At 44.6% G+C, this 12,652-nt stretch overlaps 1 protein-coding gene across 1 annotated transcript in view; it reads left to right on the plus strand.

Annotated features, from left to right (window-relative positions):
• The window catches only part of LOC122557081 (sodium- and chloride-dependent neutral and basic amino acid transporter B(0+)-like), a 57,975-nt gene that overhangs the window by 3,826 nt on the left and 41,497 nt on the right, over positions 1-12,652 (plus strand). Inside the window, exons 2-3 of the mRNA XM_043704371.1 lie at positions 11,422-11,513; positions 11,759-11,912. Coding sequence (XP_043560306.1) covers positions 11,442-11,513; positions 11,759-11,912 — 226 coding nt within the window. The 5' untranslated portion in view covers positions 11,422-11,441. The remainder of the gene's footprint in view (positions 1-11,421; positions 11,514-11,758; positions 11,913-12,652) is intronic.

Genomic DNA, 12,652 nt, shown 5'->3' on the forward strand with positions numbered 1-12,652 from the left:
GTGTGGACCTGATGAGGGAGTCACGGAGGGAGTGGTCTCTCCGGAACGCTGATAGGGGTGGGGAGGGAAATATATCCCTGGTGGTGGGGTCTGTTTGGAGGTGGCGGAAATGATGGAGGACAATACGATGTATCCAAAGGTTGGTGGGGTGGAAGGTGAGGAGAAATGGGGTTCTGTCCTGGTGGTGATTGGAGGGGCGGGGTTCAAGGGCGAAGGTGCGGGAAGTGGAGGAGATGTGGTGGAGAGCATCGTCAACTACGTCGGAGGGGAAATTGCGGTCTTTGAAGAAGGAGGTCATTTGGGCTGTTCGGTAGTGGAATTAGTCCTCCTGGGAACAGATGCAGCAGAGGCGAAGGAATTGGGAATATGGGATGGCGTTTTTACAGGGGGCAGGGTGGGAGGAGGTGTAATCTAGGTAGCTATGGGAGTTGGTCGGTTTGTAGTAATTGTCTGTGTTGAGTTGGTGAGTTAGTGCTAATTTTCCAAAGTGCATTAGACCCTGCAGAGGGTCCCCCAGAATGAAAGTGACAAACATAACGTCTTTCAAAAGGAAGGGAGGCAAAAAAAAAACACAGGAACTGTAGGCAGTTAGCTTGAAGTCTGTCATGAGGAGTTAGAACCGATCAATGAGGAGGTTAAAACTGGGCATCTGGCAAAACCCAAAGAAATTCGGAAATGTCAGCATATTTTATGAAAGGAAAATTGTGTGTAACCAAATTATTGGAAATCGTTAAACAAGTAACACACTTTGGATAAAGTGCAATCAGTTGATATGATGTATTTAGATTTGGAGGGCATTTGACGAATGTTCACGTGTAAGATTACTAAGTAAAGTAAGAGCTCATGTGTCTTACTGGGAAGCAAACGCATCATGTCAAAATCATTGTGAAGCAGTCTGGCAGGGGTGCATAGCAAGTCAATATCACAATGAAGCAGACTGGGAGGGGTGTGTAACAAATTTGTTGAGGTTTGTTCTGAGCAGTGCTGCAATGCAGGACTCTGCTGTATGGTCTGTCGGGACACACAAGTAGACAAACATTGACTGTACCTGGAGAAATATCAACTTGATGGAGGATGCTCTTTTGTCTGTCTGAAACTTGCTGGTCTTCCAGAACAAGGTGTTGACCTTGATTGAGTGGAAAAGACTAGCATATATCAAGGTCCAGGGCTGAGGGATCCAGTACAGCTTGGGGCTTCTGCTGCCAAGGTGAAGTAGGGAAAGACTGCTGTCTGAGGTCTTTCTGTGGAAGTTAAAATTGGGGTCTGTTCAGGTATCGGACCTTCCTGGTGCCTCAACTGCTATGTAACCCTGTATTCCCCATGGTTAATCCACCTAATCTACATATCCCTGGACACTATGGACAATTTACCTAACCTGCACATCTTTGGACTGTGGAAGGAAACCAGAGCACCCGGTGGAAATGCACGCAGACATGGAGAATGTGTAAACTACACGCAGACAGAGGCCTGAAGGTGGAATTGAACCTAGCCACCGTGCCCAGTTCAGGTTTGGAATGCGCTGCTTGGAAGTGGTGTCACAGTCTATATTCCCAATTCCTTCGTCTCCGCCACAATATTCCCAATTCCTTCGTCTCCGCCGCAATATTCCCAATTCCTTCGTCAGCGCTGCATCTGCTCCCAGGAGGACCAGTTCCAAAACCGTACAACCCAGATGGCCTCCTTCTTCAAAGACCGCAATTTCCCCCCAGACATGGTCGACGATGCCCTCCACCACATCTCCTCCACTTCCCGCTCCTCCGCCCTTGAGCCCCGCCCCTCCAACCGCCACCAGGACAGAACCCCACTGGTCCGCACCTACCACCCCACCAATCTCCATGTACAGCGCATCATCCGCCGTCACTTCCGCCACCTCCAAACAGACCCCAGCACCAAGGATATATTTCCCTCCCCTCCCCTATCAGCTTTCCGTAGAGACCACTCCCTCCGCGACTCCCTTGTCAGATCCACACCCCCCACCGACCCAACCACCACTCCCGGCACCTTCCCTTGCAACCGCAGGAGGTGCAACACTTGCGCCCACACCTCCCCCCTCACTTCTCTCCAAGGCCCCAAAGGAAACTTCCATATCCGCCACAGATTCACCTGCACCTCCACCCACATCATCTACTGCATCCGCTGCAGCCGGTGTGGCCTCCTCTATATTGGGGAGACAGGCCGCCTACTTGCGGAGCGATTCAGAGAGCACCTCTGGGCCACCCGGACGAACCAACCCAACCAACCTGTAGCACAGCATCTCAACTCCCCCTCCCACTCCACCGGCCTATCACCCTCACCTTGACCTCCTTCCACCTATCGCATTTCCAACGCCCCTCCCCCAAGTCCCTCCTCCCTACCTTTTATCTTAGCCTGCTGGACACACTTTCCTCATTCCTAAAGAAGGGCTTATGCCCGAAACGTTGATTCTCCTGTTCCTTGGATGCTGCCTGACCTGCTGTGCTTTTCCAGCAACACATTTTCAGCTACATGCAAATATAGTTTTGTTCAAGTAAGAGATACCTTTAGTTTGTTTGGATAGAGTCAAAATGTTTGTTTATTTCCTTGATATGCTACTGTAGAGAACCAAACTGCATTTGTTTCTATGGATGTGTATAAAAGATCTTTTTTATGACTACAGTATATTTTTGAAATAAAAATAGTGAAGCAGACTGAGAGGAGTGTGCAGCAGGTCAGCATCGCTGTGAAGCAGACTGGGAGATCAGATCTGTGTGAGAAGGGCAGTGGTGGTAAGACAGGTATTGGTATCCAGAATTTAACTTTGGAGTCACCTTCTACCTTTCTTCAACCAGTATGAGGTTCTTGCTATGCATGTGGACAAAGGCACAGAGTGCAGGTAGAATGAGCAAACTGCAGTACTGTGTTGGGGTGAGAGGCAGGGAGATAGAGAAGTGAAATGTAAGACTAATATGGGATAACATAGTTAGGGGAATTAACACTGCTGTTTGCAGCCAAGGCAGAGAGTCTTAAAGGTTGTGTTGTCTACCTGGTACCAAATTGAAGGACATCTCCTCTGGGTTGATGAGGAACTTGTAAAGGGAGAGAAAGATTTCAAGCACCACAGTCCATGCAGGTACCAATGACACAGTAAGGACTGGGAAGGAGGTTCTGCTGAGGAATTATGAGCAACTCAGAGCTGAATTTTTAAAAAAGCAGTGCCACAAAGCTAAGAATCTCAGAATTACTATCTGAGTGCAAATTAGCATAAGGTAAATCAGATTAGCAAAGTAAATGTATTGCTCGAACATTTGTATGAAAGAAATGGGTATCAATTTATGGGACATTGTCACTAGTTCTGGCAAACGAGAGAGCTGTTCAGTTGGGATGGCCTTTGATTAAAACATGCTGGCATCAATGTCTTGCAACTCAAATAACTTGGGTTAAGCACTTAAAGCGGTAGTAGGTAGATTTTGGAAATATTGAAAAGTTGAGGCCAATGGGTAGCTGGTGTTGAAAAGGTGTTAAGGCCTGGTGGAGATGAGCATGATCTTGGGGAATAGTTGTGCAAAATTAATGTCCAAACAAGTTACTGCTGCTCCTATTGCTTATGTTCCTATGATGTAGGAGTAATGGAGCATGGATTGAAGAGTGGCTGGCTATCAAAAAATAGAGACTGTTAATAAATGGGTCTTATTCAGATTAGCAGAATCTGATGAGTCGGGTCCTGCAGCGATCTATGCTGGTTTCCAACTTTTTGTAATTTGTGAGTTGAGAAAATCAAAGGCACAATGGCTAGATTTGCAGATGGTGAAACAAGAGTTGAGTAAGTTCATTGTGAAAATGAAATTAAAAAGATACAAATTAACTCTATGTTGAGTCAGCTGGCAAAAGTCTGGCTGGTGGAGCATAGTGTAGTTGAAATAAATCAATATAGCTCTTTCTTTCACTTCTCCAGAGGCTGTTTTGCCATGTCCCAGAGAATGGGCTAAATAAACCACTTTTATGCTGGCAAATTTACTTTTAGCTGAACATATAACCAAACTGGCTCTTCCTAGCGAATCGGAAGGTTTAGTCAAACGATGTAAATGCTCACCTGAAGTTTGGTTAAACACAACCAAGAGATGAATGTAAAGCACGCGGCTACATAATCCCACATTGGCTTTATTAATTATTCTTGGAATGTTGCTCATGTAACTGGAGCAGAGGGTCTCCATTAAGCTGGAGCAGAGGGTCTCCATTAAACTGGAGCAGAGGGTCTCCATTAAACTTGAGCAGAGGGTCTTGTTGTAACTGGAGCACCATGTCTCGGTGTAATCAAAATGTATAGACTCAGTGCAATTGGAGAAGATAATCTTAATAGAATGGGATCAAAACAAAGTTTCAAACTCTGATATTAAAATGAACTCCAACATTTAGTTGTTGGAAGTCCAAAATTTAATAAATATATCGAGTTTTGCTTCAGCAAGGCCATGATTGATGGAATTCCACTTGGTGCTGTCCCATTGAACGATTCATTTGGTGTCAAGCCAGTTGTTGTTGTGATTTTTTAACTTGGCTTCTCCACATCATGGCTACCATCACCATCACTAACTGCCGGCTCAAAGTAGAGAGGATCTCCAAGAAGATCGCGCACATGAACACAGGCAGCAAGTTTCGGCAGAAATGCAAGAAAGCAGGAAATATCCCAAAACGATTATAGATGACAAGCCCACTCAAGTCGACCTACAACACAGACTATGCTGAGAGACTTTGCTGTTACACCTCTCGCAAACTCCTCAGTCATCTCTTGCCCTGAACTCTACAGCAGGCGCCATAACCTTGAAATCAAGATAGAGTCCACACTCTCAGCTTGTGATCAAGACACAGCAGTACAGTTACGCAGTAGTGCCAAGCAGACAAGGAGGTAGGACTACACCACGTACATGAGCACCAAGAACAAGAAACTAGAGAAATTTGGCATCAAACCAGCAATAGCCAAGCCTCCCCTGGCACTACAGTTGAAAATGTTATCACGACAGGGAAATCGATTGTCAACTTATCAGACCACACTCTTCAATCGGAAGAGATTGAAGTTCTCAGCCACGGGCTCAATTTCTGCCCCACCAGCAAAATGGACCCTATTGGCCTTGCAACAGACAAGGAAGAATTCATCAGACGAAGGAGATTCTGGGAATTCTTCCAAGATGTCAGCAGTGGTCCCAACCAACGAACCCGAACAGTAATCAAAGAGATCCATAGTGGAGCGATCAAAGAAGGAGTTGAGTTGGATCCCTCTGGAGAGCTGCTGCCCTGGGTTTGACATGTATGCTGAAACCGTCAGGAATTGCGTGAATGCCAGATTCATCAGCCGCACCCACAAGGTAGAGCCGATCACAACGCACTGCCATCCATGCTCTCAAAACCAATTGCAACATTGTTATCCAACTAACAGATAAAGGAGGAGCCATCATCATTCAGAATAGAACAGTCCTTCAAAGGTCCCTACATGCTCTCATCCCATGTACATCTCGCGTAGGGGACTTCTACTGCCTTCCAAAGATACACAATGCCAATGCACCTGGACATCCCATCGTATCAAGCAATGAGACCCTATGTGAGAACCTTTCTGGCTCAGTTTAAGGGCATTGTGAAATCCATTGTCCTGGGGACCCCCAGCTTCTGTCACAACACTACAGATTTCTCACAGAAACTCAGCACCCACGGGCTCGTCGAACTGGGAATATTCCTTGTCACAATGGACGTTTTGCAATGTACACCAGCATCCCCCATGATGACAGCATTGCTGTAGCAGCCTCAATACTTAATACCAACAACTGCCAATCTCCGAGCACCCAGCCTACAACTCATCCGCTTCATCCTCGTCCACAACGCTTTCACCTTTGACAACCAGTTCTTCATCCAGGTACATGGAACGGCTATGGGGACCAAATTTGCACCCCAATCTGCCAACATTTTCATGCATAAGTTCAAACAATACTTCTTTGCTGGACAGGACCTCCAACCAGCACTATAAATCAGACATATTGATGACATTTTCTTCCTCTGGACTTATGGCGAGGAGTCAATGAAACAACTGCACAGTGATATCAAGATTCTTCCCACCATCAGACATAACATGGACTACTCTTTAGTTTCTGTCTCATTCTTGGACATGTGTGGGCACCTCAGTACCTCACTCTACCTCAAACCCACAGATAACCTCATGATGCTGTATTTCCAAGCTTCCAACCTAAACATATCAAAACAGCCATCCCCTACAGACAAGACCCACGCATACATAGGATCTGTTCAGATGAGGAGGAACATGAGAGACACCTGAAGGTGCTCAAGGATGAACAGGATATGATGCTCAATTCATCGATCGCTAGTTCTGACGTGCCACAGTGAGAAACCGGAATGGCCTCCTCAGGAGACCGACACAGGATGCAACCAATAGGGTACCCTTCATTTTCCAGTACTTCCCAGGTGTGGAGAAATTACGCCATGTTCTTCGCAGCCTGCAACATGTTATCGATGATGATGAGCACCTCGCCAAGACCTTCCCTATGCCTCCATTTCTTGCCTTTAAGCAACCGCCAAACCTTAAACAGATCATTGCTTGCAGCAAACTGCCCAGCTTTCAGGACAACATCGGCCACAACACCATACAACCCTGTCACGGCAACCACTGCAAGACATGTCAGAATGTCGACATGCATACCACCGTTACATGTGGGGACACCACCCATCACGTATGCTGCAGGTACTCATGTGACTTGACCAATGTTGTCTATCTCGAATGTTGCAGGCAAGGATGCCCTGAGGCTGGTGAAACCAGCCAGATGCTACAACAAAGGATGAATGAACACCACATAACAATCACCAGACATGGGTGTTCCCTCCCAGTCAGGGACTATCGGCTTCAGATCTTCGGGTGACCATCCTCCAAGGCGGACTTCGGGATACACAACAACGCAGAGTGACTGAGCAGAGTCTGATAGCCAATTTTGGTACCCATCAGGATAGCCTCAGGTGACACTACAGGTGATCCCTCTCTCTCTGTCTGTCTCTCACACACACACACACACAAACAACCCCCACACTCTCACCTACGCACACACCCTGTCAGAGGCTGAAACTTCATCACACTCAAACACACACAGACACTTTGCCAAGCATTCACACACACAAACACACACTCGGTCACACTCACATGCAGACACATTCCCTCCCCCTCCCCTTCCTCCTCTCCTTCTCCCTCTTCCTCTCCCGATGAAGGAACAGCGGTCCGAAAGCTAGTGCTTCCAAGTAAACCTGTTGGACAATAAACTGGTGGTGTGTGATTTTTTAACTTTGTCCTCCCCAGTTCAACACTGGCTCCTCCACAATATTGATGTAGAATAACTGCAGTTTAATGCTGAGTATTCTCAAACTGGCATGCAACTACCAACAGGAAGTTTTGAACAATGGCTTCACCTATTCTTTCACCTTCGATATAACATAGATGCATGAAACTTGAGCTGTGCACTTTTTTGATCACATGTGGAATACTTATTGAGCTTTGTACTTTTCTTGAACTCTGTTTCAGACTGCAAGTCGTAGAGATGTACAACATGGAAACAGACACTTCGATCCAACTTGTCCACACCAACCAGATATCCCAACCCAATCTGGTCCCACCTGCCAGCACCCGCCCCATATCGCTCTAAACCCTTCCTATTCATATACCCATCCAGATGCCTTTTAAATGTTGCAATTGTACTAGTCTCCACCACTTCCTCTGGCAGTTCCCTCTGGTACCACCCTCTGCAGGCAAAGGTTACCCCTTAGGTCTCTTTTATATGTTTCCTCTCTCACCCTAAACCTCTGCCCTCTAGTTCTGGACTCCCCAACCCCAGGGAAGAGACTTTGTCTATTTATCCTATCCATGCCCCCTCATGATTTTATAAACCTCTATAAGGTCACGCCTCAGCCTCCGATGTTCCAGGGAAAACAGCCCGAGCCTATTCAACCTCTCCCTCTAGCTCAAATCCTCCAACAGAGGCAACATCCTTGTAAATCTTTCTGAACCCTTTCAAGTTTCACAATATCCTTCTGATAGGAAGGAGACCAGAATTGGAGGCAATACTCCAAAAGTGGCCTAACCAATGTCCTGTACAGCCACAACGTGACCTATCAATTCCTGTACTCAATACTCTGACCAGTAAAGGAAAGCATACCAAATGCCTTCTTCACTATCCTATCTACCTGCGACTCCATTTTCAAGGAGCTATGAACCTGCACTCCAAGGTCTCTTTGTTTAGCAACACTCCCCAGGACCTTACCATTAAGTGTATAAGTCCTGCTAGATTTGCTTTTCCAAATGCAGCACCTCACATTTATCTAAATTAAACTCCATCTGCCACATCTCAGCCCATTGACCCATTGGATCAAGATCCCATTGTAAACTGAGGTAACCTTCTTCGCCGTCCACTACACCTCCAATTTTGGTGTCATCTGCAAACTTACTAATTATACCTCTTCTGCTCACAACAAAATCATTTATATAATTGTTGAAAAATAGTGGACCCAGCACCGATCCTTGTGGCACTCCACTGGTCACAGTCCTCCAGTCTGAAAAACAACCCTCCACCACCACCCTCTGTCTTCTACCTTCAAGCCAGTTCTGTAAACAAATGGCTAGTTCTCCCTCTATTCCATGAGATCTAACCTTGCTAACCAGTTTCCCATGGAGACCCTTATCGAATGCATTACTGAAGTCCACATAGATCATGTCCACCACTCTGCCCTCATCAATCCTCTTTGTTACTTCTTCAAAAAACTCTGTCAAGTTTGTGAGACATGATTTCCCATGCACAAAGCCATGTTGACTAACCCTAATTGGTCCTTGCCTTTCCAAATACATGTACATCCTTTCCCTCAGGATTCCCTCCATCACAGATGTCAGGCTCACTGGTCTACCATTCCCTGGCTTGTCCTTACCACCCTTCGTAAACAGTGGAACCACGTTAGCCAACCTCCTGTCTTCTGGTACCTCACCTGTGACTATTGATGATACAAATACCTCAGCAAGGGGCCCAGCAATCACTTCTCTAGCTTCCCACAGAGTTCTAGGGTACAACTGATCAGGTCCTGGGGATTGATCCACTTTTCAAGATATCCAGCACTTCTGCATTATGGACATTTTTCAAGATGTCACCATCTATTTCCTGACATTCTATACGTTCCATGTCCTTTTTCACAGTAAACACTGATGCAAAATACTCGTTTAGTAACTCCCCCATCTCCTACGGCTCCACACAAAGGCTGCTTTGCTGATCTTTGAGGAGCCCTATTCTCTCTCTAGTTACTCTTTTGTCCTGAATGCATTTGTAAAAATCCTTTGGATTCTCCTTATCTCCATTTGCCAAAGCTATCTCATGTCCACTTTTTGCCCTCCTGATTTCCCTCTTAAGTATGCCCCTACTGCCTTTATATGCTTCTAAGGATTCATTTGATCTATCCTGTCCATACCTGACATATGCTTTCTTCTTTTTCTTAACCAAGCCATCAATTTCTTTTGTCATCCAGCATTCCCTACACCTACCAGCATTTCCTTTCACCCTAACAGGAATATACTGTCACTCGACTCTCGTTATTTCATTTCTGAAGGCTTCCCATTTTCCAGCCGTTCCTTTACCTGTGAACATCTGCCCCCAATCAGCTTTTGAAAGTTCTTGCCTAATACCATCAAAATTAGCCAATTCCAACTTAGAACTTCACCTTTTAGATCTGGTGTATCCTTTTCCATCACTATTTTAAAACTAATAGAATTATGGTCGCTGGCCCCAAAGTGCTCCTCTACTGACACCTCAGTCACCTGCCCTGCCTTATCTCCCAAGAGTAGGCCAACTTTGCACTTTCTCCAGTAGATACATCCACACACTGAATCAGAAAAGTTTCTTGTACACACTTAACAAATTTCTCACCACCTCAACCCTTAACACTATGGCAGTCCCAGTCTATGTTTGAAAAGTTAAAATCCCCTACCATAACTACCCTATTATCCTTACAGATAACTGAGATCTCCTTACAAATCTGTTTTTCAATTTCCCTCTGACTACTAGGGGGTCTATAATACAATACAAGTAAGGTACTCATCCCTTTCATATTTCTCCGTTCAACCTAAGTAGCTTTCCTCGATGTATTTCAAGGAATATCCTCCCTCAGTATGGCTGCAATGCCATCCCTTACCAAAGATGCCACTCCCCCATCTCTATTGCCTCCTTTTCTGTCCTTCGTGTATCCTCGAACATTAAGCTGCTAGTCCTGTCCATCCCTGAGCCACATGTCTGTAATTGCTATGATATCGCAGTTCCATGTTCCGAACCATGCCAGGAGTTCATCCACCTTCCCTGTTAGACCTCTTGCATTGAAAGAAATGCAGTTTAATTTATCAGTTCTACCTTCTTCTCTGCTTTGTTCCTGCCTGCCCTGACTGTTTGACTTCCTTCTGTTCTCAACTGTACGAGTCTCAGATTGATCTCTTTACTCACTATCTCCCTGGATCCCACCCCCCTCATCTTAATAGTTTAAATCCTCCTGAGCAGCTCTCGCAAATCTCCCTGCCAGTGTATTAGTCACCTTCCAATTCAGGTGCAATCCGTTCTTCTTGTAAAGGTCATTTCTACTCAAGAAGAGATTCCAATGATTCAAAAATGTGAATTCTTCTCCCATACACCAGCTCCTAAGCCATGTATTCATCTGCTCTATCCTCTATTCCTACCCTCACTAGCTCACAACACCTGGAGTTATCGAGATATTACTACTCTCGAGGATCCCCTTTTTAAATTCCTGCCTAACTCACTATATTCTCCCTTCAGAATCTCATTCTTTTGCCTTTCTATGTAATTGGTTTCAATGTGTACCATGACCTCCTGCTGGTCCCTCAATATGTATCTCAATAAAACATATAATCAAGAAAGAACCCACTCTACTCACTCCTGCAGACTTGCTGTAAGGCCACACTTAAAAACATTCACTTATCTGTTTCTGTGCTGTGACCTCTCCCAAATAGGTTCCTCCAGATTAGTGGTGAATTTCACTGTTTGTTAATTTTCTCACACGCACTCTCATGTCCAGTGATACATGAATTCAAACAGCAAAGGCAGTAACTGCACAGGTTCATTGCTGTGTCAGTTAGCAGTGTGGGTTTCTCTCTCTCTTCTCTCTCTCTCTCTCTCCTCTCCATGCCTCACCATGTGCTGCCTTCGTCTGTTCCTCTCCTTTTCAAAAGTGTTGTTGTTTTAACTTGTTTCTCTTCAAAGATCTAAAACAATGCAACAGCATATAAAACAGTAATAGCTGCTCCTGGAATTCGAGGAACTCCCCTCCAACGCCTCAAATACCTCAAAAAAGGAGCTGTCTGTGACAGCCAGAAAGTTTTGCCATCCTTCATCTTGAGTAAAACCTCTTCATATTAAACTCTAAACCCTCTTTAAACTGCAGAATAAATCAAAGATCTAAAGATGCACCAGCGAGAGTTGGCTTTAACTGGATTCTTAAAGAATGACCATGAAACACATCTTCCAGAAGACACGGTGAGTCTTTTTGTAAAAGATGGGAATTCATTCATGTAAACTCTTGAGATGATTTTCAAGATTTTGATTGTTGCGAATTGAAGAGATTTTCTATTGGGGTCAATATCTCCACAAACCACTGAGAATTTTTTTAAAATGTGGTGCAATGCAATGTTTCTGTAGTGGGTGAAAACCGTAATTTTATATTCAATTTCACTCGGACAAAGTCTGATTTCTGAGTTGGCCATCTCCTCTCTTTTCCCCAGGCTACCACCACTGAACATGTGGGTGAAAGTGACGAGAATGTGGAGCGAGGTAACTGGTCCTCGAAGGCTGACTATCTTCTCTCGATAATTGGTTATGCTGTGGGCCTGGGCAATGTCTGTCGATTTCCTTTCCTGGCTTACAGAAATGGAGGAGGTACTACAAATAAATCCAAAATACAGTGCAAGGAACAGAAGGGCTCGACAAAATTTCAGAAAATGTGCAAGAAAACACCTCTTTCTCAATCAGTATCATGAGATCTTTTGTACTTTCCAAGAGAGCAGGCAGGATATCAGTTCAAATTTTAACCTGATAAATGGAATAGTTAGAAAACCAAAAGAAAGCTTGTTATTTACTTCATAAGTAAACCTGGTAAATATTACCTAGACAGATCTAGGTAATTATAGGTCACCATTTGTGTGCTAATTAGTGTAACCATTGAATACATACCATTCTTTGCTTCTTGACCATTCCCACAATCATGTTGGAGAGAATATTCGGGCCAAATTGTGCTGTGGGAAGGAATCTGGAAGGTTCTTGTTGTGCAGTGGTAGTGTCCATACCTTGGGCCAAGAGATTGTACAATAACATATCTGAACAGGTTGATCAAAATTATCTATCCTATGTGTTAATAAAAAATTTAAGAGCGTCCACAATTGGTTAACTTATCCTTCAGGTTGAAACTGAGTTGATAATTACCTGGAACAGGAATGTGGGATCTGAATGAACAGGGAAAGGAATGGGATATCTCCTTCATCATCAAAGTGAAGGTTTGTGAAGTAAACTGAATAACATAGAAAGGGAATATTCATTTAAATAGGTGGAGTCAAAACCAAAACTGATGCAGAAGAAGAAATCAAGACATAAAAAGGATTGGATTAAGAAAGAGCAAAAGA

The sequence above is a fragment of the Chiloscyllium plagiosum genome, chromosome 15, assembly GCF_004010195.1.
Source record: "Chiloscyllium plagiosum isolate BGI_BamShark_2017 chromosome 15, ASM401019v2, whole genome shotgun sequence".
NCBI lineage: Eukaryota > Metazoa > Chordata > Chondrichthyes > Orectolobiformes > Hemiscylliidae > Chiloscyllium > Chiloscyllium plagiosum.